The sequence below is a fragment of the Nesoenas mayeri genome (assembly GCF_963082525.1).
Source record: "Nesoenas mayeri genome assembly, chromosome: 27".
In the NCBI taxonomy this organism is placed as follows: Eukaryota; Metazoa; Chordata; class Aves; order Columbiformes; family Columbidae; genus Nesoenas; species Nesoenas mayeri.
This window is the reverse complement of record NC_137555.1, coordinates 3,553,533-3,576,787: the sequence shown is the minus strand read 5'-3', so window position 1 is coordinate 3,576,787 and position 23,255 is coordinate 3,553,533. Positions and strand designations below refer to the sequence as shown.

Below are 23,255 nucleotides of genomic sequence, written 5' to 3'. Positions count from 1 at the left end.
TGGTGCTTGGCCGCGGTGCTCAGACGTGGTGCGTGGACATGGTGCTCGGCCGCGGTGCGCGGACATGGCGTGTGAATGTGGTGCTTGCATACGGTGTGCAGACGCGGTGCTCGGACGTGGTGTGTGGACACGCTGCTCAGGCAGGGTGCTCAGCCCGGTGCAGGGGTGCGTTGTGCACGCCCGGTGCACGTGTGCGTTGCAAGGACATGGTGTCTGTTACAGTGCTCCGGCACCGTGCATGGCCATGGTCCTCAGACACGGTGCACGCCCGTGGCGCTCGGGGACGGTGCACGGACACGGTGCTTGAATGGGGTGCTCGTGCACGGACATGGTGCTCGTGCACGGACGTGGTGCTCGTGCATGGTGCTCGCCCACCATGCAGAGACACGGTGCACGGACATGGTGCTTGTGCGTGGTGCTTGTCTGCCACACACGGATGTGGTGCACGGGCACGGTGCTCCTGCACAGACATGGTGCATGGACACGGTGATTGAACAGGGTGTGTGTGCATGGAGAGGGTGCTCGTGCACGGTGCGTGTCCTCTGTGAACGGACACAGTGCTCGTCCACCACACGTGGATGTGGTGCATGGACGTGGTGCTTGTGCACAGACATGGTGTTTGTGCGCGGTGCTCGCCCACCATGCACACGCACACGGTGCACGGGCACGGCGCTCATCCACCACACACGGATGCGGTGCACGGACACCGTGCTCGTGCGTGGTGCTTGTGCACGGACACGGTGCACGGACACGGTGCTCATGCATGGTGCTCGCCCACCACGCAGAGACACGGTGCACAGACACGGTGCTTGTTCGTACTGCTCATCCCTCGTGCACGAACGCAGACCCCAGCACACCCATGGTGCTTGCCCACCGTGCACCTCATGTCCTGACGCTTTGTCCCCGCAGTGCCGGAGCATGGTGCATGCACAGTGCACACGTGGCACACGCTGCGCATGTATGACACATGTATTGTGCACACACAGCACACATGGTGCATGAATGGCGCACGCATGGCGCACCCAGCGCATGTGTCACACGTGTCGCACGCACGGCGCACACACGGCGCACCTGGTGCACGTGTTGCATGCACGGCGCACGCACGGCGCACCCGGCGCACGCATGGTGCACGTGTTGCACGCATGGCGCACGCACGGTGCACCCGGCGCACGCACGGCGCACCCGGCGCATGTGTTGCATGCACGGTGCACCCAGCGCACACATGGTGCACCTGGCGCATGTGTTGCACGCACGGCGCACGTGTCGCATGCACAGCGCACCTGGCGCATGTGTCACATGTGTCGCACACGCGACACACGCACGGCTCACGTGACGCACACATGGTGCACACGGCAAACATGGTGCACGCTGCAAAGGGCGCACGCACGGCGCACGTGTCACACGTGTCGCACGCACGGCGCACCCGGTGCATGTGTCGCACGTGGCGCACGCGCGACGCACGCACGTCGCACGTGGCGCACGCACGGCGCACGCAGTGCACACGGCAAACATGGTGCACGCAGCAAACGGCGCACGCACGGCGCACACGTGTCGCACACGCACCCCTCGCCCCCCCGGCGCACAGACCCCGCTCAGCACCGTGTCCCCCATCTCTTCGCGCCCGCTCCCCAAACCCCAGCGCGTCCCCCTCGGCCGGGCCTCCCGCTTCTACCCGTTTCTTTTCTTTGCCTCCCCTTTATTTTTCCATTTGTTGGGGTTTTATTGGTGCTACTCTCTCCCCCTTCGGCTTCCCGTCGGCGCCAGGGCCGCAGTTCCCCCCGCGCCCCCAAACCAGGCAAATACCTCAACCCCCCCGAGTCCCCGCGGAGCGAAACCGGGGCGAATCTTTCCGAAATCAGGGATCCAGGTTTCTTCCTTCACTTGTTCTCTTTTATTTCCCCCCTCCTTTCTCCCTTTCCGCCCGGGTTTCCGCCTCATTTTCCCGCATCCTTCAGGGATTTACAACCCGCCGTAATTTCAGCCTCAAAGTTTAATTCCGGGAGCAAATTCTTGTGGTTATTTTGGCCGGTGTTTTTTATGGCACCGCAGCCCGAAAGAAACACAACCAACCCAAATCGAAACGACGGCGCCGTTTCTTCGGGAATTCGCTCGGAGGCAGGGGGGGGGGTTATTTTTGGTGGGTTTATGGGGTTTATTTTGGGGAGAACGGAGGAGGGAGGCGGGACAGCGGCAGGCGGGGGGGGGGACCCCAATTGGGGTCTCGGCGGCTCCGAAAACATTCACACTTGAAGATTTTCTTGGTCGGCTCGGACTGTGGTTACTTGAAATGAAGTTTTTCTCCGGGGCGGATCGAGGACCGGTAGATTTTTTCCCCCATGTCTCAAGGCAATAGGATTAATGTGTATTAAACTGTAGATACTTCTAGGACAGTAAATTTATGCTGATAATTTTATTTTGTATAATTTTCCCCTCTTTTCTTTTCTTCCTCCTCTTTGTGTTTCCCCTTTAACACCCTTTTCTTTTTCCCTTTCCCCCACCCCTCAATGTTTTGGTAAATTTTTTGTTAGGATGCCTAAAAATTGTAAGTTTGGAATCTTCCCCCTTTCCCTCCTCGGTTTTGGTTTTCGTTGTTGTTTTGGTTTTTGTTTAATTTTAATTGTTTTGTTGGTTTTTTTTTTTAATTTGTATTTTATTCTAAGTTACGCGCGGCCGGCCGGGCCGCCAAATGTATTATTCCTGATATCTTTAAAATATTGTGGGTGTTTTAATAAATTTTATATTTATTTTTTGCACTCAACAGGCGGCCTCTGGGTTTGAGTTCAATGCTGGGGGGGGGGGGGGCGGGCAGGATGGAGCCCTGTCTGTGGGAATGGGGGGTCAGGGTGAGGATTTGGGGGGGACGACATGGGATGGGGCCCTGTCTGTGGGAATGAGGGGTCAGGATAGGGCATTTTTTTGGGAGGGGGGGTGTCAGGATGGGGCCCTGTCTATGGGAATGGGGAATTTGGGGGGTGGTTGCAGAATGGGGCCCTGGGTAGGGGAATGGGGGGTCAGGATGGGGAGTTTGGGGGGGGATCAGGGTGGGGAATTGGGGGGGGGTCGGGTCAGGATAGGGCCCTCTCTATGGGAATGGGGGGTCAGAATGAGGAATTTGGGCGGGGACACAGGATGGGGCCCTGTCTATGGGAATGGGGGGGGTCAGGATGGGGGACTGGGAGGGGGGCCAGGACTGGGCCCTTTGAGGAGGGGCAGGATGGGGCCCTTTGGGGGGCAGGCAGGATGGGGACTTGCGTATGGGACGAGGGTGTGGAGGATGGGGGACGGGGGTGTGGAGGATGAGGCACGGGAGGGGCAGGATCGGCCCCCCCCGCCCCGGCCCCCGTCCATGGGGTGTCCCCTTCATGGTCCTCCGAGCCGCCAGGGGTCGCTGCGGCGCAGTCTCAGCGCCGGCCCCGCCCACTCCTGGCGAGGAGGAGCGCAGCGATTGGCTGGCTGCGCAGTGACGCCGGCGCGCGGCAGCAGCGGCCGGGCAGCGGGAGCGCGCCGCGCAGTATGGCGGCCGCGGCGGGACTGAGGCCGGTGAGCGTCCGTCCGTCTTTGTGTCCGTCTGTCCCTCTTGTCCCTCTTGTCCGTCCGTCCCTCCCTCTGTCTCTGCCCCCTCCCCAGTCCAGGGGGAGGGGTTGGGGGTGTTTGTCCGTTGTCTTGGGAGGAGGGGTCCGTCTCCCTCCGTCTCCCCCCGTCTCCCCCCGTCTCCCCCCGTCTCCCTCCGTCTCCCTCCGTCTCCCCCGTGTTCCCACCTCACGGCGGTTCCGGTAGGTCCGACCCGCGGCTCCTCCCGGTAAGTGGCTCCGCTCGCGGTTCCGCTGCCCCCGGCCCCTCACGGTGGCGGTTCCCCCCCCGGACCGGCGAAGGCTCTTCCTCCCCGCCCGGTGCTCCCCGCGGTGCTGGTGCCTCAGCTCCGTGTCCCCCGGTACCGCCACTTTCCCGTGTGGGCGGTGGCTCCCCCGCGGGTTTTTAACCCTTTCCCCCCCCAGCTCCTCCTGCGCCGCAGCACCTGGCGGGGCTTCTCCTCGCAGACGGACGGGGAGGCGCGGGTGGCCCGGGTGCTGCGGGAGAAGTTCCCCCGGGCGTCCGCCATCAAAGTCGTGGACATCTCAGGTACGGAAAACGCTCCTCGTTCCCCTCCCCTGCCCCGAACCCCCCGCGCTCTGCCAGTCGCGTCTGTCCCTGGACCCCCCGCAAAGGGTCAGGACGTGGGGACACGAAGGGCCCCTTTGCTCAAGCGTTTTATGTTTGCAGGAGGCTGCGGCGCCATGTACGAAATTCACATTGAGTCGGAGGAATTCCGGGAGAAGCGGACGGTGCAGCAGCACCAGATGGTGAATCAGGTGAGGGGGGCGCGGGGGCGGCCGCGCTCGGGCACTGTGCGCGTGTTTATGTGTGAGTGTGTTTAGCGTTTCACGCTTGTGCGGCGTTTGCAGGTGAACTCGCCACCCGCAGCATTTTGTGGTTGGGTGTTTCATGCCTGTGTGTGCACAGCGCTGGGGTTGAGCACAGGTGTGAACACAACCAGCGTGAAGCGCCTTGCACACTTGCAGCACCCGGTTACAAAGCGCTGCGGGCGGGGAGCTCAAGTGTTAACTTAGACTGTCAGAGTTTGAGCAGCGCAGCTTTTCCCCCCCATAAGAACCGGTGTAGCGGTGTGTGCAGCGCTGACCGCGGGTGTTCTGCCTGTGCCGCTCACAGCCGGGGCTCAGGTGTGTCTGACACACACGCTGCGCAGCCGAGACGTGTTACAGCCGAGCGCTTATCAGTGCTGCACACACAGGATTAAGTGCTGTGAGTGTCTTAGAGTGTAATCTAACCACACAGTGTTCCCCTCCTTCCCCCCACTGGATAAAAAGTGTAGCCTTTATTTCCCCAATACAGACTGTACCCCTTTTCCCCCCTCCTAATAAGAAACAAAGCACTTTCTTTTTCCACATCCACAATAACAGTAGCTCAGCTCTTCCTTCTCGATCAATGGTGTGGCTGATGTGCACACAGTCACACCTGGGCACTGATGGTGTGTGATGTGCACACAGTGAGTGTGAAGTGCAGGCACACACACACACACACACACACACACACAGTGCCTGGCTGTGATGTGTTGCGCACACAGAGAGGATTAAGTGCTGTGGCTGCATGCAGTGTCTTAATAGCACACCAAGAAATAGAGCAGGCTACACTATTTTTCCACCAAAATAATGAAAAAATAGTCGGAGTGTAGTTTTTCCAAAACAGACAGCACTCAGTCTGCTCAGCATTAAGTGTCTTAGCACAGCCCACCCTTTTTCCCCCAGATAGGCACTGTGTGTACATGCAGCCAGTGAAGTGCCCACACATAGTGGTCTTAATAGCACAGCCCTCACAGTATGTTTGGGATTGGAAGGGACCATCTAGTCCAATCCCCCTGCTGGAGCAGGAACACCCAGGTGAGGTTGCACAGGGACATGTCCAGGTGGGTTTTGAATGTCTCCAGAGAAGGAGACTCCACAACCTCCCTGGGCAAGTGTTCTGTCACAAGTTTTTTCTCAAATTTGCACTAATAAATAGTGTAGCCTGCTCTCCCCTCCAAAATAGTGTTCTTCCTGCCCTCTCCCTCCTCAGCAGTGCATGTTCACAGAGTGTCTTGGTACAGTGCCGTTTGAGGGCAAAGAGAGGGAGCTGTGTGTGCATACACAGTCTGGCTGTGATGTGCTGCACACCAGGATTAAGTGCTGTGCTCACTTACAGGGGTCTTAATAGCACAGTCCTCCTTTCCCACTAATAAACAGTGTAGCACTCTTCCCTCCAAAATGAATAGTGTGTAGTTTTTCCTGCTTTACAGTGCAGCCCCCCTTTTTCCTCCCCAATAGGCACTGTGGAGTGTGCATGCACACAAATTTATTACTGGGAGGGATGTGCTTTGGTTCACAATCTTTCTTCCTATTCTTCAGCAGTGCAGGGCTCCAAAGTGTTTTAGTGGGGGGGGAAAAAAAGGGGGAGGTTGTGTGTGCACACACTCAGTTTGCAAGGGTCATAGCCTACCAAAGTGTGGGAGCACTTTAGTAAACTACATCACCAGAATTTGTAAATAGCCTTGAAGTAAAATTGTTGCCCATGGCACTTGTCAGTGTTGGTGTAGCTGTGTCTTCCAGGGGAGCAGCACTCAGCGCCTGCTGCTGTGTGCACTGACTCCAGGACCAGCTCCAGAGCAACGTTTGTCTGTTGCAGGCACTCAGTGAGGAGATCAAGACCATGCATGGGCTGCGCATCTTCACCTCCACCCCCAAACCCTGATGCTTTCACTCCTGCCTAGTTGAATAAAGTTTATTTGTAGGTGCTTTCTGCCCGACTCCATGCTCTGAAAAAATTTCAAGTCCAAGTACACTCTGGAATTCCATTTTCTACACCATGCTGTGTTTTTCAATGGCACCCGTGCAAGAATGAGATGAAACACTCATCTGAAAAAGAGCAGGAAGGAGGAGAAACTTTTTATTCTTCTTATTGCCATGCAGCCCCAAACCCCAGGGAGCTGCTCTTGACACCAGGCACTTGTCCTTCCAATGCCAAGGGGAGCTAAGGCTCTAGGTGCACCTTGTCCAAAACAAACACTTCAACCAGAGCTGGGCTGTGTCTGTAACAAAACTTGGCCTCTGAAGCACTGCCCAAAGTCCCATCTTAAACCAGGCTGCTGTTCTTGCTGGACTGGAGGGTGCAGCATCAAAACCCAAACATCTATGGTGTTTTACAGTGATGCTCGGCCTCAAGACTGATGCCCATCACTGAAGGCAAAGCGTAGAAGTGGCCGGTGAATAAGCAGAAAGTCCAAAGGGTCCTCCCCGGAGAGGTTTATCTGTCCTTAGAGCCCAACTTCTCAATCAGTTCCTGCAGAGGAGCCAACTCCCGCCTGTCGATCAAGTTGAATTCCTGGTGGGGGGGAAAATACAACACAAACTCAGCCTGTGCAAACTCCTAGAGAACCACCCAACCGATGGTACTGCAGCAGCCACTGCTCTGTGTCTCTGCAGAGAAATTCAAACACTTCAAGACAATAAATCTTTTCCTGTGGTGTTGCTGCTCTACACCAGTCGCTTGCTGTCACAAAACAGACTGTAAAATACCCTCAAGGAAAAAAAGGGTGTAGCAGTTGCTACTAGAGTCTATTCTTGAGCTACAAAAGCCTCAAATTCTCCTCAAGCCTTTTTTTTGCTGCAGGCCCAGAGCTAAAACTGAGAGAAATTCAAGCATTTTGCAGCCAACTTGACCTGAAAAGAAACCAAACACACAGGGCGGGAGTCAACCGCATCTTCCAGCACACACTGCTGCTGTCCATCTTCAAAGAGGGGCTAAAATCCAACTCTAAAAGCAAATGAGAAACTTGAGCGAGCAGTGGGTGCTCTGCGCCTCACCTGCACAAAGAAGATAAAGTGCTTGAAGGAGGTGTTGAGATGAGCCTCCTCCTGCAGCCGCATCACCGAGTCGAAGTGCTGGTGGTAGATGTGGGCGTACACGCGGAACAGCCGCTTCAGGATCGTCTTGGCCACCGACATGAAGTTCTTGGGAAAAGGGACGCCTGAAACGCAGCGAGAAATCCCACAGGTCGCTCAGACGCCCTGGCAGCCGCTCGGTGCCGTAAGCGAGACCCGGCGCTTACCGATCTTGGAGGGGAAGAGCGTCTCGTCGTCCAGCTGGTCCTGCACCCACGTCATCAAGTAATCGATGTACTTGGGAGCCGAGCACTTGATGGGCTTCTTTATGTTGGTGCCGTCTGCCCAGTGGTACTCGTACCTGCGGGGAGAGGGGAGGAAAATAAATGCTTGGCTCTGAGACAACAAAAGAATTGCATTTTCAGGCCCTGTGGCTCCCTATTTATCTCAATAAGGAGCAAAACTGCAACGCTCATGCTCCTCAAAAGCCACGAGAGCTGCGCTTTGCCTCCTCGAGTTTCTCGAGTGCAACACACCGGTCGGTGTTCAATAAACTCACAGCCAATCTGTTCCCTGGCAGAGGTGACACCTGCAGCCACCGCCTCGGGGTTTCAGCCTCAAAAGCGAACTGCTGCTTTGTGTCAGAGACATCAACGCTTCCTTAAAATGAGTCAAAAATGGGGTAAAGAGGAAGCGTCGGTGCCATTGCTCAACATCTGAATTAATTCACCAATGGTCTTTGGCAGGAATTCAGCACATGAGTGGACAACTTAGCAAAAACCCATATTTATTAATCCTGCCTTTCCTCCAAACCAGGGCAGATATCACCTGTCGAACTACACAACACCACAACCCGCTTGCTCCGAGATTTTTTGCCAAATTCCTTCAGAAACAGGAAAAAAAACCCCCATGTTTTGACTGTCACGTCTTGTCCGAGGATGAGCGAAAACACACGATGCCATTTAAACGGGAAACAGTCACAGGAAATGTCGCTAAATATAGAAACGGGAACTTGCAATCGAGCTACTTGTGGGCAGAAAAGCGGGGCAGGATGTTACGCGGCCGCTGGCTCCCCAGCAGTTTTATCTCGACTCAACACACAAGGGCAGAGAAAACATTAAATATGCTTCTCCCTGTGGGTATTCACGCCCCCTAAAAGCAAAGAGTCACCTCAAATCCACCCTCACTGGCAGCAGCAACTTCAGAATTGCTCATGCTCTGAAAAACCACCCTGTGGACTCAAAACACTAGACCCTTTGGTCAAGTTACATCTCCCATTTTCCTTAAAACAAATCAAACACTTTCACCAACATCTCCTTCCTTAAAACAAACCAAACATCTTAAAATGAAACAAACCATTTCACCAACACATCCTCCCTTAAAATAAACCATTACAACAGCACATCTTTCCGTAATACAAACCATTTCTCCAACGCATCTTTCTGTAATACAAACCAACACATCTTTCCTTAAAATGAAACAAACCATTTTACCAACACATCCTCCCTTAAAATAAACCATTACAACAACACATCTTTCCATAAAACAAGCCATTTCACCAACAGCCTCCCAACAAATCGATGGAAGTAAAAAATCCCCACAGGTTTCTTCTGAACAAATATTCCACATGCCGGACAAACGGACAGCGGGAAGCAGGGTGCTGCACCTGCTCCCCCACATTTAAATCCACAGTAAACTTCTCACCTGGGTCCCGCGGACATGACCGGGCAGCTGGTCTCCGTGCAGAACTCTGTAATGGTCCCATATAGCATGTTGATTTGGTTGAAGAAATCCACCGCTGGAAAGGAAACGCAGTGGCTTTACTCACAGTGGAAATGTGAAGCGGAGAAGAGCGCAGGATCGCTGTCGTGGGGGTGAACATGCCACAAAACTCAGCAAAAACAAACACCCCAACACCCGTACGACATTGGGTTGCTGACAACTTCGAGACGTTCTGAGAATCTGAATCGCTCTGATGGTTTTTGCACCATCAGGCAAACGCCCCTTGTGCTGGTTTGTGCAGCTCCGCTTCGCTTCCCATGCTTTGCAAGTCACTGCTTTATGTTCCAGGCACCTTTAAAAAATGTTGGTGCCCCCAAACCTGATTGATTTTGATAATACGGGAGACCTTCCTTAGGTTTAACACTTGTGGCCCAACTTACTGTTTTTCATTGCTCAAAACTATTTCTTCTTCCTCCTGTAACCTCCAAAGCAATAAAGTTCAAGGCCAGCGACAGCAATAGCTTAAATCCAAATAAATTTGTAGCATTAGCTTTTTAAACCATGCACGCAGCTATAATGGAAGGAAAACAGTTCTACTTTTTCCCCGGACTCCTCGCTGTCACCATTTTGCAGTTGATGGTGCCAACTTGGAAATTTAAAGTATCAATACTGGAGTGAAGATGTTTATACCGGAGTACAAAAACCAAGTATAAAATAACCACCGTCGCCTTTGCAAGGCTGAACTCGAAAAACCCCACCCCAAAACCGCAACGGTGTGGGTTTGCGTCTTGCTTTCTGCATGTTTCCGGAGTGCGACATCCCTTTGACGCATCACACCATAACTTTTCTTTTATTCTGACTCAACTCAACAGAGCACTCCAGGGATACAAGTTTCACTGGGGGAATTTTCTACCTTCTTTTAAAGATAAAAAACCAGCTTTTCTTGGTTTTCCCGCTCCCGGGACTCACTGTTAACTGCGATCCACTCATTAAGATCCTCTCCCTCGGGCAACATAACCGCTTGTCTGAGGTTCCCGCTCCCCAGCGTCGCCTCCGCATGTTTCAGGAGTTCGTACTGATGGGAGCCCTCGGGAATGTTCTTCTTGGGTTTGAAGGTTTTTGAAGATCGGCTCCCGCTGACGAGAGGAAATAAACACTTCCAGTTACCCCTTTAATGGTGTTTTCTTCCCCAAAACGTTTCCCCCGCCACGGGGGTGAACGGACCCTACGTGCGAGCCAAAGTGTTTCTGACGGCGTCACAATAAAGCCGCCCGCGCGCTTCCCTATTTCACCCGCCCTTTCTAAAAATCACAGGTATTTGGTGTAATGGTTGTTTCAGATCACGGAAAGAAAAGCTCACATAACAAAACCAGTCAGCTTGACTGTGGCAAATATCAAACACTCAGTGCCATAGGGAGCAGTTTCCTAAAAATAGAGACATAATAGAGTCCAGCACCAAAATGCATCGTACTCTCACCACACTCAGCAGCCAACACATTGACAGCTCCTCACCAAACTCCCCCCGTCCCTCAGGTGGAACCGCAGCCTGTCCCCCAACAGCTGCTAAAAAACTGATGAATTTCAAGACATCTCAACCACAGAATGTTACGTTTGAGCTCCCGCCAGCTCTCTGCTTCCCAGCAAGGGTGATGCAAATGGCCGGGCAGCCGGGGCCAAAGCACCGAGGGGGATAAACAGGCTTCCCCATCGTGTGCCGCTTGGCATCCCGTCTCTATCACGCAGAAACAGACACATTTGTACTTTGTGGTGGCTTCACTTGCTCTTTACATGCAATGCTCAGTATGGAAATAAAAGACCTTTCCTTCCAGTTTGCTCTTAAATCAAACTGCTCCCTCCTGCTGACCAGAGGCGGAGGGAGCCAGAACCCCTCTCACACTTCATATCTACCGCACAGGTATCCAACAGCCCACCCCACAGAGCGCTTTAAAAATAGGTTATTTATTTATTTTTACACACACATTTCCGGGTCTACCCAAATAACTCGGTTCCGGCACCATTACACCCACCTGCCCCGCACCAGGGCAGCCCTTTGCAGCCCAGCGCCCACCCACAGGTGGGGGGTCGGGCCCACCCCAAACCCACCCCGTGGGACAGGGGGCTCCTCTTTTTGTCTCACCGCAGAGCCCCCAGCTCTCAGTCTCCCCCACAGCAGAAGATCCCGCTCAGGAGCACCCGGGGCCTCTGCCCTTCCTAAGAACCACCCTGAGGAGCCCCCTGTTCCTCAGCACAAGCCCTGAGGTCCCTGAACCCCAAAACCTCCCAACAACACCTTCCTTAATCTCCCCAAACCCACCAGCGCCCCCCCAAGCCTCCCTCAGCACCCCCACCCCATAAACCCCTCAGAATTCCTCACAAAACCTTCCCCCCCCCCCCACAAGCTCCTCACAGACCCGGCCCAACACCCGCTCCCCCCAACTCTCTCAGAGACCGAAGCCCCTCACAAACTCCCCTCCGCTGAGACCCTAGCGCCCAAAACCTCGCACGCAGCCCCTCCCCAAGGGCTTTTCTCCCCTCACAGCCGCCGCCTCCCTTCCTCAGGGTCACCCCAACTCGCTCACAAGAGGAAGCTCATGGCGGGCGAGGCTGAAGCGCAGACGGCGGCTCCTGGCGCGGCCGCGGTTCCTCACGGCCAGCGCCCGACCCGCTCCCGCCAACTCTCGCGAGAGCTCCGCCGAGGGGGCGGGGCCGCCACGGGGAGGGGAGGGGCTTCGCACGGCGCCGTCACCATGGCAACAGCGCCGCTGCCGAGAGTCACGTGGGGCTGTGCCGAGCTCGGCCCCTTCAAAGCCTGGGGACTCCCGGAGCCCCCTCCTTATGGGCCTGGGGACCCCTAAAGCCCCTTCCCCATGCGTCTGGTGACCCCCCTGGGTCCCTGCCATGGGCCTAGGGACCCCTGGAGCCTCTTCCATATGGGTCTGGGGAGCCCCGGAGCCTGCTCATCAGGGGTCTGGAGACCCCCCATAAGCCTAGGGAGCCATGCAGTCCCCTCCCCATGGGCCTGTGGGCCCTCAAAGCCTCCTCCCCATGGGCCTGGAGAGCCCCAAAGATCCCTCATCATAGTCCTGGGCCCCGCCATGGGCCGGGGAGCTCACAAAGCCCCCATTTTATGGGGCTGGTGACCCACCATGGGCCTCTGGACACTCAAAGCCCCTTCTTCATGAGCCTGGGGACCCTTGGAGCGCCCCTCATCGTGGTCCTGGGTCCCCCACATGAGCCTGACGACACTCAAAGCCCCCTGCCCATGAGGCTGGGGACCCCCAGAGTCCCCTCCCAATGAGCCAGGGCACCCCCACACCTTCCCCCAACTGAGCCCCTCTCAATGCACAGGTTTCTTCTTTTCACATCACACCATATCTGACCCACATGCCCCATCCAGCCCCCCAAAACAACCTCATAGACTGAAATTCCTCCTAAAATATCAAAAGGATCGTCAACCCCTTTTCCCAGAACCCATTTCTACAGGTTTTCACCATTTTTTACAGCTATATGACCCTTTTCAACCTCAATCCCGCCCTGACCCCAACCCAAATCAGTTTTAAGCCTGACCCCTGACCTAACCCCAACCCTGACCCCGCCCCTCGCTTACGTAACCCGCAGTCCCGCTTGCGGCCACTCTTGGCCCAGCCAATCAGCGCCGCCCTGCCCAATTAGGGAGGAGACGCCCCGCCCCTCTCCGCCAATCACGCTCCTCTTCTCTTTCCGCCTCGCCCACCCCTCCCCGGAGCACCTCCCTCTACCGGGAAGCACCGACTCCGTCCCACCTCCCTCCCGTTCCACCGCCAATCAACTCCTTGCTCCTCAGCGCTCGCCGCGGCGATTGGCTCCCGCCGGCCGCGCAGAGGGGCGAGGCCACACTCCCGCGCTATATAAGGCGGCGGGCGGCCCGGAAGGCAGCAGTGCCCCGTCCCTGCCTGCCGGTTCCGCGCCGCTGCCATGGCGAGCGCGCTCTGCCCGCTGCGCGCCCTTGGCCGCTCCGCACTGCGGCCCCGCGGCCTCCACCTCAGCGCCTCCAGGTACGGCACGGCCCAGCCTGACCCGGGCGGGGGTTTATATGGGGAGAAGTGGGACCCGCCTGCCTCCTCCGCCCAATCGCGGCGCGGGTTGGAGACGGGGAAACCCGGCCCGGCCCCCTCCACATCCACCAGGTCCGCGGAGGCCCGGCCCTCCGGTACCGGGAATGAATGAGCGGGGCCCCCAGCGGCCGCCCCGGGCGGTGCAGGCTGATGAAATCCCGCTCCCGCCTTGCGTGGGGTGTGTGCCGGGCCCCGCTTCTCTGCGGGCAGGGGGGCGGCGGGTCTGCCGGGGCCTTCCCGCGGCCCAAGCCCCGGGCTCACCCCGGGGGTACGCAGGGAGAGGGACCGGAGAGCCTCGAGCATCCCACCCACCGTGCACCAAGTGACTTTCCCCATCATTTCTGCATGAGATTTTGCTCTAATGCACCAAAACAGCCCTTGAGGGAACAGCTGCTGCTCGGGTGCTTTGGTTTTGCAGCTGCTCCTTACTCCAAATGCAACTTCAGCCTCTTATTTTAGCTTCCCTGGAGCTCACAGAGGGAGATGATGCTTCTCCCCATCCCCTGGCACCCCAGGTTGAGCACCTCAACCTCAGGTTTACATAAGTGGAATATTTGGGTTGCTTCTTGGCAAGAGTTGTCTCTGATTTAATGATTTTTTCTTTCCCTATGTAGTTGTAATAATTCCCTATGTACTTGTAATAATTCCTTTTACATCTAAATGGGTAGGTGGTAGTTTACTGCAGGTTTAACTCTAAAAAAGAATTGGGGGGCCAGTGGGCTGAGCTGGTCTGGGATGGGTTTTTACTGGTTATTGTTAAATGGGTTTGACTGGGGTGATTGCTGTTAGGGTTTAAATGATATTTAATTCACAGCTAATTGGGAAAACTATCTATTTGATAGGTGATAGATTAAGAAAGCACAACAGATCCTCTGCAACTCTCAGGAAGTATTTAGGCAAATGTTTTCCTACCTGGAATGGTACCTTGGGGCTGTCCTGGGTTTGGAGTAGCTCTTGTGGTTCTACCTATGGCAACTGTCCCCAGAGCTCCAGGGTCAGGGTTATACCTAGAAAAGGTCAGAAAAAAAGCAAAGCTGGACTTAATGCAGGATACTGGAAGGAGAAGGTCTGTCCTGCAGGCAGCTGATGGATTTTTGAGGTGAAACCGAAGCAATTCAGTTCATTCCCGTTGGACAGCACAGTGGGGCTTGGAAACTGCGCTTGGTGCTGTTGGGCTTTTGGGTCAGTTGTCTCCTGGATTCCTGTGGCAAATTGAAGGGGTTGTGGTGATTGCTTCAGAAACGGGCTGGTCTTTGCGATTTGGGAAGGCACTGTAAATGACAATAATACTGTGGGGAGCAGCTTCTCCAGCTCAGAATTATGAAATAATTGGGTCAGTAAGGTGCTTGTCGTGAGGTCTGGCAGTAAGGCCAGGCTTAAATGTTGTAGTGAAGTCTAGAGGTGAAGCTTCTGTTGAGGAAGCCTCTTGCAAACAGGTTAGTGAATGAGAATGATGTTCAAATTAAAGTTGTAGCGGTAACCTGAGGGGGAAAAACAACCAGTCAGCTGTGGGTGAGCCAAATGTCCTATATACCGCAGGGTGTCCTGTTCCCTGGAATGCGTTTGGCCGCGACTCGATATTCCCGTTACCGATTTAGACCACAAATGTACGTGAGGAGCTGTTTTGACGCGGTTCAAATGGGCAAACATCCTGTCTCCTCCAGCAACGCGTCAGAATTTGTCCCGGGGTTGAAAACCACGTCCCTCCAGCTCGGCGTGAAGACTCAACTGTAGCGGTGGCAGCAATTAATGGAGTAGGGGAGGGTGTGGGATCGGTTCGTGCTGTTCTAGATGTGCTGATAGTCTCACCAAGGAATCTGTGGGGGCCGGGATCTCTGGAACAGGAACCCGGCACGTTGTGCACACGTCTGACCAGCCACGGTTACTCTTCAGTGGGCCAAGCTCCGCCTAAGTGGAGCGAGTTCTGCTTTGTGTAAGTCCTTTGTAGCGAAGCTGTCATGTCTTCGCATGGAACGGGTGACCAGCTGTCTAAAAATGGAAGCTCGTAGTTTCTTGGCTTGAAATAAGTGCCAGCTGAGCAATACACACAGACTTGACCTTGCAGAGGAAAGTTGTGTGTGTGTTTTCTCCATCTGCACAAATAAGTTGTTCCCTTTGGTAGTTCTGTTTGCTGAGCCCAGCTTTAGGCAGCAAAGCTGTAAATGAAGACTAAAATACATTGTTTTACATGATTTGGAGTAACAGTGCAATATGCTCAAGTAAAATTGCCTTTTCTGCTCTGGTGTGCGGTCACCATGTATTTTTCCTGCTTTATGTTGTACAGAGCTTGGGTTTGACGGTCCTAAGGACGCTAAACGCTTTGGTTACGCTTTCTGTCGCAGCAATGAGGCGGTGGTGATCTCGGGAAGGAAGCTGGCCCGGCAGATCCGGCAGGAAGCCCGACAAGAGGTGGAGCAGTGGGTCGCGGCCGGGAACAAGAGGCCTCACCTCAGCGTGGTTCTGGTCGGCGAGGATCCAGCCAGTCACTCCTACGTACTCAACAAAACCAAAGCGGCTGCTGATGTTGGTACGTCTTGTGTTTTCCTCTAAAAAAGGGGATGAGTGACTGTTATCTTGATTTAGTTGGGAGTTCTTGATGCTGGAGGAAGCTTTTTGGGGACGCCAGTCCACGTTTGCCCCTGAATTTGCTGTGACTCCTTTGGCCACCTTTGTTATTGTGCTGGGATGGGGTTAATAAACATGGTTCATGGGTGTGTTGTGTTGTTTGGGTCCTTTAAGCCAAGACCAAGTCTTGTAATTTGGATTTCCTGCCTTGCTTGGGCCACATAAAGCACAGATGGGGCTCTGGTTTGTTTTTTTCCTCAACTGCCCAAGGTGCAAAATATAGTTCTGGAGAAAATAAGCTATGAGGGGTAATAAATGGTTTAATTTTCTCTTGGATTCTGTGCTGCTGGAGCTGCCTTTGGAGCTGAGATTTTTAGACTAACATCCCCTTCTTACTGTGTCAAGACGGACCACAGGACATGTGGTTGCATCTTCATTGTAGGACACTCTGGTTGGGTTTCTTTGAGGGTCTCTGCTTTCAAATAGTCTTTCCCGGGTTGTTGGACCAATACTAAAGGTCCTTAGACCCGACTTGCAGGACTTGGGAAGGTCTCTCCAGCTTGGAAGGTGCCTGTTGTTACACAAAATGCACAATCCTTGGTGTATACCTATCAGAAATGAAACTGGGCAGCTTAAATCCGCACGGATTGAGGGAGTTACTCTCCTGTTGTGTACATGTGTTGCTCTGATGCAGGGGTTTTTGTTACTGTGCAGGAATCAGCAGTGAAACCATCCTCAGACCGGCTTCTATCACTGAAGAGGAGCTGCTGGATTTGATCAGCAGGCTCAATAATGATGCCAATGTGGATGGCCTGTTAGTGCAGCTTCCTCTGCCCGGTGAGTAGCCACATTTCCATCCATTTCATTTTGAAATAAAGCTTTTCATGGTTTTTGGGTGGCAGGAGGAGGGGCAGCAGGACAGGGTGACACAGAGGGTGACACCTTGACGTGATACAGCACAAAGGAGTTGGTGCAGCTGCCTAGACGAGTTCAGTTGAGGGGCACAAAAATCTATTCTTGTGTAGGGAGTATCAGCTTTCAGAGCCAGAGGCCTGAACTTGGTTGTGCCTAAAAATACCCTCTTGGCATTATTGACGCTCCTGTCCCAAAGTGGTTTCAGTTCCCTTCTCTGGGGAGCTGTTGGCCTTGAACTTGCGGGAAGTCTTGAGGAGCTTCAGGCTTCCAAACTACTTGAAAGGAGGTTGTAGTGAGGGGGTTTGGTCTCTGCTGCCAAGGAACAAGTGCCAAGATGAAGGGAAAGGGCCTCAAGTTGCGCCAGGGGAGGTTGAGGTTGGATGTGGGGAACAATTTCTTCCCCAAAGGGCTGTGGGGCATTGGAACAGGCTGCCCAGGGCAGTGCTGGAGTCACCATCCCTGGAGGGTTGGACAGATGGACACGAGGTTCTCAGGACAGGGGACAGTGCCAGGGGTGGGGGAACAGTTGGACTCAATGATCTTCGAAGGTCCCTTCCAACCAAAATGATTCTCTGATTCTAACTCTGAAGGGGCAGGTCAAGGCTTAGAGTGCAAAGCGCGTTTTCCGTCCAATCCCGGGGCTTAAAGCTTTTTGTTCTCTCCCAGAACACATTGACGAGCGCAAGATTTGCAACGCCGTGAGTCCGGACAAAGACGTCGACGGCTTTCACGTGATAAATGTGGGGCGCATGTGCCTTGACCAGTACTCCATGCTGCCCGCGACGCCGTGGGGCGTGTGGGAGATCATCAAAAGAACCGGTGAGCTGCCGCTGCCGCACTATTTGTATTTTGTGTGGTGTAACTCCAGCTTATGCGCCTTTTAAGACTCTGCCTTGTCCTCCGCAGGCATCCCGACGCTGGGGAAGAACGTGGTGGTGGCCGGGAGGTCCAAGAACGTGGGCATGCCCATCGCCATGCTGCTGCACACCGATGGCAGGCACGAGCGCCCCGGAGGTACGAGTTGGGTGGCCCTAGCGGGATGGAGCCCCCAGCTTGTCACATTGTCCCCTTCAGGCTCCTAAACGGGTCCCAAGAGCGCCTGAGGGACTCTGGCCCATCAAAGCTGAGGAGATAACTCTGCACATAGTCCTATAACATTTTTGGAGCCTTGTTTAGTGAGTCTTCGTCCTTTTTTATACCAGCTCCCTCCCTCAGATTTGGGCTGTTCCCTGGGGTTTGTCATCAGGCTCACATTAATTTAGCATATTTGGTGGTTATAATAAATACTACATGAATAATTCATGATAGGGTGCTACAATAAATTGCTGACACTTTAAGCTGTTTCTTTTTAATAGTTTTGTTAGTATTTATTGCAAAATCATCCATTAGAATGAATAGAGTTTGTCATGTTGTAGCATTGACTTAATTTCCATCAAGACTGAAACGTAACTGGGAGTGCTGTTAATCTGAGTAGCACTGGAGATTTGAGACCGTTGAGATCTGGCATTCATTGTTTTCTTTAACTTCTCTGCAGCATAAAATTGGATTTTGAGTCTGAAAATTGCTATTCCCTTTTAGGTAGCGTTTAGGCAGAGAGAGCTCTCATTTGAGAGCTGCTCATGAGCAAGAAATCTTACATACCATTGGTGCTTGTATCTCTGAATTTTTAGGCAGCATCCAGGTTCCACTGTATTTTGGAACTCTATTTAAAAGCTGCCACATTCAAATTGTTCCCAAGAAACACGCAGGAGGCTTTGAAGGCGAAGACTTGAAGTGGCTGCGTTTGGCTAGTACAGGTGAATTAAAGCTCTGTGTAACCGCTCCCGCAGGCGACGCCACCGTCACCATATCCCACCGCTACACTCCCAAGGAGCAGCTGAAGCAACACACGATTCGCGCCGATATTGTGGTGGCCGCAGCAGGTGAGACAATTGGTGCTGAGCACCTTGAAGCAGCTCTGGCAGCGCAGGAGAGTCCAGGGTTGTTTGAACAGTTAATCTCGTGATTAAGCCCAGGAGCCACATACTTGATCTTCTAGCAGAGCTGTTTTTGTAGCTCTGCCTTTGAAGTGTAAAATACCATCTGGCAGGAGGGCTTGGGATTGCCCTGAGCACCTGGGCAGATGAGAACAGCTACAGGCAGGCTCCATGTACAGACAGTTCTGTATTGATGTGGGGAGGAGAAAAAAAATAGCAAAATAACATTTGCTTACCTAGAGACACCCAAAATCCTGTGGGACAGCTGCAGGGCCAAGGAATCCCTTGGGGGTATGTTCTTTTCCAGGCTTGGAGGAGTTGAGCTGATTTTTGGGGTGTTTGTTTGGCAGCAGAAGCCAAGTGTGAGCCTGGGGGAAGGGAGGAGAGAAAATGAGGTGAGATCTGGCAGAACCAGACAAACACCCCACCCTGAAAGAGCATCACAAGCTGCTGCTCCCCCCGCTCACGCTGGGGGTTTCACAGCCTCGGGGAAGCTGCTTCCCCCTGACTTAGCGCAGGTGCAAAAAGTGTTGCTGAAACTGTGTGAAAACTAACCACAGCGCCAGACTTTAAAAGCCAAGCTTAATGTTTCAGCTTGGAGGGGATGCTCTGGTCCCAGCTCCTCTGCCAGATCTCTTTGTGGGGGTGGATTCCAGCTCTTGACACTGTTATTGGTAAAACAGCTCAAATTGCTGAGCTGAACATGAAGAAGCAGCGCTGGGTTGTGCAGCAAGGGGGAGATTGGTGTTTATGAGGTGGAAACATCATGTGGAGGGGGGAGCAGGGGCTGCTGGCACCACCGTGAGCGTGTGGTTCTTGTTTCTCATCGCAGGGATCCCCAACCTGATCACAGCCGACATGATCAAAGAAGGAGCTGCCGTTATCGACGTGGGGATAACGAGGGTGCAGGATCCTGTCACTTCCCAGTTGCGGCTGGTCGGGGACGTGGATTTTGAAGGTAGGGAGAGACTTTGTCTGGTTCCTTCAGGATTAAACATCTTGTGTGCTGAGAAAGGGAGAAGAAATTGCTCATTTGTGGGACTGAGTAGATGCAGAGCCCAAAGCTTGTGGTGTGCTTGGTGTATCCAACATTTTACCATGTGCATAGCTGCAGCCTTCCTGAAATATAGAATAATTTCATTTGGAAAAGACCTTTAAGATAAAGTCCAACCATAAACCTAACACTGCCAGTCCCCCACTAAACCATGCCCATATATATACATATATACAGACGTGTATATATACATCTGTACCATGCACATAAAGGCTCTTCAGACCCCACACTTTTCTTGGCACTGGGAGTTTTGTCCCAGAAAGGCGAACACTGCAAGGCAGGGGGGACTCACCTGAGTGCTTTGGGCACTTTGCATCTATTGCAATTTATCCCTCGCATTCCTACTTTTAAATAAAAACACGCAGAACTTGCCTTCTGGCCTTGCTGTTCACCACTCGATGGCAATGCTGCTGGATGGGCTGTTGTGATGGGCTGTGCACCTCTGGGGAACCACACTGGAAACACCTCCTGCGAGAGGGTGAATGGTCAAACTGTTAGTACTTGATTGTGGCTGCCCTCAAGAGTATGGGTGAAACCCACATCTGGCCTTGGATTGGTATTTCTGTGCTCTCTTAGACCATTTCTGTGCCCTAAATCCAGCTATTAGAACATTTCTGTCCTCTTAGTCCAGCTATTTGACCATTTCTGTGCTGTATTAGACCATTTGTGTGCTCTAAATCTAGCTATTAAATAACTTCTGTGCTCTAAATCCAGCTCATAGACCATTTCTGTGCTCTATATCCAGTTCTTAGACCACTTCCATGCCCTAAATCCAGCTCTATTAGACCATTTCTGTGCTCTATTAGACCATTTCTGTGCTCTATTAGACCATTTCTGTGCTCTAAATCCATCTCCTAGCCATTGCTTTTCACTTTCCCCCCAGCTTGGCCTCAGTTCCCTTGCTCAGCTGCTGGGACAGACAGACTACAATGGGCTCTGTCCTGCTAATGGGTGAAATCATCCCCATTGAGCAGCTCCTCTTCCTCAGCTGGCAACGGTGAAGGGATTTTAAACACCACCAGCCTGGTTACAGCTCCAGATGGAGCATTTGCTGCTCTTGCCACACGTTAAGCTCTGGTTTTCCTCCTGGCAGGGGTGAAGAAGAAAGCCAGCTACATCACACCGGTCCCGGGGGGCGTGGGGCCCATGACGGTGGCCATGCTGATGAAGAACACCATCATCGCCGCCAAGAAGCTGCTCAAACCCGAAGAGCTGCAAGCATTAACCGCTTAAACGGGGGGGGACTCTTCTCTAGCACTGAGTTCAACATTCCAAAACCGACTCCCAAACAGGCCGATAGAAAATGCAATATTTTTATTTATTCAAGTGGAATTTCCTAGCCAGAGGTCAGAGATATTTATTGGAAGCTCAAGTGGATAAACAGAGGTGTGAGCAGTTACACTCCTGGCCTACTCCTGCTAGTAAAACTGTTATATGTTTAAGCCAATTCTTGGGTGTGCGGCTCCCTGGGTGCTGTTAGCAACCCCATGGGAGTTCAAGTGCTGCTCAAGCAACAACCTCCTGGCTTCTGTTCCCACAACCTGCCCAGGTTTGATTTGTGCTGCAGTCTTCTACTCAACGCTGGATGTTTAGTTGGAGTTAAGCTCTTCTGTAGCAGTTCATACTTGAACAAAGCCATACATCTGTCCTCAGCCTGGCTGTGGCAGATCTGTTGTAACATATTATTCTAGTGTGCAGCTAATTTCTTTTTTTTTGCTATTTGGAGGATGATTTTTATTAAAAAGCCTTTTTTTTTCCTAACCAAAGAACAACAGCGTCTGGGCTGTTGGTGTTGATATGGGGCACGTTGGAGATTTCCTGGACTGTTCTGATAAGTGTGTGAGTACTAGTGAATAATCAAGTATGAGAAGGAGAAAAACAATCCTGCTTGTGTCCTAGAGTTATTTCTAAGCAAGTTTTTGTTCTTATTGCAGAAAAAGAGCTGTAGTTTATTAAAGCGCTTGTGCTGTGAGCTCCTTTTTGTCTGCAAAGAGCAGGGTTAGGTCTGGCTTTTCCCCTGAGTTCAGCTAAGCTACAACTGTCTCCCCAACTCAGCCTAGAAGGAACTGCTTCAGCTTCTTGACTCTATTTCCCACCTCCACCCCATCACAGCACAAACTTAGAGCTTGCAAATTAATGCATTAGAGGACTATTAATTATCTATTGAACATTAATCTTACCTGGGGTTGCGATGCCTTGGGCAGGATGGAAAAACCTCCACGCAGTGTTGGTTGTGTGAGGTGAGTCCTGGACTCCTTCATAATTCCCTGAAAAAACTGATCCCACCTTTTCTGGGAGCACTAAAAGGTGGTTGTGACACTCAAGGGCTGGTGCTGGAGGCACTAACCCCACATTTGTGCTCATAAAAACACTAAAGTGGGAAGAAAAGCTGAGGTTCAAGTGCACCAGAAACACACTAAGAGCTGAGACTCGTTGAAACCAGGTTTATTGGGTTGTTTCACCGATAAATACAAAATGGCTCGAGTGGGACTGGAATGGAGGTGGCAAATCTGAGATGCTCCACTGTTTGCAGATAGAAAAAGTATAAACCATGGGTGAACCTTGGACAAATTGAGTCAAAATGAGCTAAAGTGGATTCAGCTCCACTCGAGGAAACATCTACCAGAGTCCACAAAGCCTTTCTGGGGCAGGGGGGGTAGAGCTGATGTACCAGATCAAGCTAATTAACCTGTTTGATTAAAATCAGCAGCCTACCTGGACCACGCTGCAGCTACCGCAGAGGAGATCAGTACAAAATGCTACTAAACAGACACGACGCATTCAAGTTCTTAATGTTAACGTCAAGCTACGTGGCTCACGCTTGGGAGTAATACTGTTATTTAGCTCGCCACGTTTCCCCAGGAGCTGTACTTGAACCAGAAGAAAAAATAATTGCTATAAATAGGAAAAACCGCCTTCAAGTCTTTGTCGGACTCAACTATTTACAGAGAACTGGGGTCTGTCCCACGCGAAGGTTCAGACCGGTTGCAATATTGAACTGGTGTCCTGGAAAGCCCCGTGTGGTTGGTATAAATATCAGGGAGGGGAAGGGTTGGGGCTCTGTGAGGCTTGAAATAAAGAAAAATAAAATGATGCATCTAGCAAAAATGAGTCAAAGAAATAGATTTGAGAGGGTTGCTCCAGAGCAGCAGATCTGGGTCCCTCATGTGTCACCGTGGGCTCAGACCAGCATCCTTTTGCCAACACAAAGGCTGATGCACCATGCCCTTCACAAACCAAAGCTCCCTGAGAGCCGTGCTGTGCTTTTAGGGACCGGGAACACGCATCTTGTTCCACCTGAGCCACACAAACCTCCTCCTCACCCCAAAAATCCCCCCTCAGATCCATCCCCCCAGTGCGGTCCCCATCAGCCCAAACCCACTTCAACTTCTCCAGCCCAGCAGTGGCTCCGAGGCCAAAATCGCCAATTCTACCTTTTCAGCCCCGTTTTGCCCGGCAGAAAAGGGAGAAAATTCAACAAGTTGTGATGCTAAAAACTACCGGAGCAACAGCCCCC

At 52.8% G+C, this 23,255-nt stretch overlaps 3 protein-coding genes across 4 annotated transcripts; 2 read left to right on the top strand and 1 right to left on the bottom strand.

The window, feature by feature from the left end:
- The first annotated feature begins 3,438 nt into the window (after positions 1-3,438).
- On the top strand, positions 3,439-6,330 carry BOLA3 (bolA family member 3). The gene is made up of 4 exons (XM_080360366.1): positions 3,439-3,540; positions 3,996-4,119; positions 4,261-4,349; positions 6,217-6,330. Exons 1-4 carry the CDS (start codon positions 3,514-3,516, stop codon positions 6,280-6,282), a joined length of 306 nt encoding a protein of 101 aa, XP_080216492.1. The 5' UTR covers positions 3,439-3,513; the 3' UTR covers positions 6,283-6,330.
- A 117-nt stretch (positions 6,331-6,447) lies between these two features.
- MOB1A (MOB kinase activator 1A) lies at positions 6,448-11,806 on the bottom strand. Of its 2 annotated transcripts, XM_080360364.1 has the most exons (6): positions 11,714-11,806; positions 10,104-10,270; positions 9,117-9,210; positions 7,640-7,773; positions 7,395-7,558; positions 6,448-6,912 (listed from the first exon to the last, which is right to left on the bottom strand). In XM_080360364.1, exons 1-6 carry the CDS (start codon positions 11,725-11,727, stop codon positions 6,835-6,837), a joined length of 651 nt encoding a protein of 216 aa, XP_080216490.1. In that variant the 5' UTR covers positions 11,728-11,806; the 3' UTR covers positions 6,448-6,834. The 2 variants fall into 2 exon arrangements, with proteins under 2 accessions (XP_080216490.1, XP_080216491.1); XM_080360365.1 differs by lacking the exon at positions 7,395-7,558.
- A 1,258-nt stretch (positions 11,807-13,064) lies between these two features.
- MTHFD2 (methylenetetrahydrofolate dehydrogenase (NADP+ dependent) 2, methenyltetrahydrofolate cyclohydrolase) lies at positions 13,065-22,753 on the top strand. The gene is made up of 8 exons (XM_080360294.1): positions 13,065-13,168; positions 15,571-15,755; positions 16,508-16,630; positions 17,375-17,527; positions 17,615-17,722; positions 18,538-18,630; positions 19,517-19,642; positions 20,832-22,753. Exons 1-8 carry the CDS (start codon positions 13,089-13,091, stop codon positions 20,969-20,971), a joined length of 1,008 nt encoding a protein of 335 aa, XP_080216420.1. The 5' UTR covers positions 13,065-13,088; the 3' UTR covers positions 20,972-22,753.
- The last annotated feature ends 502 nt before the right edge of the window (positions 22,754-23,255 follow it).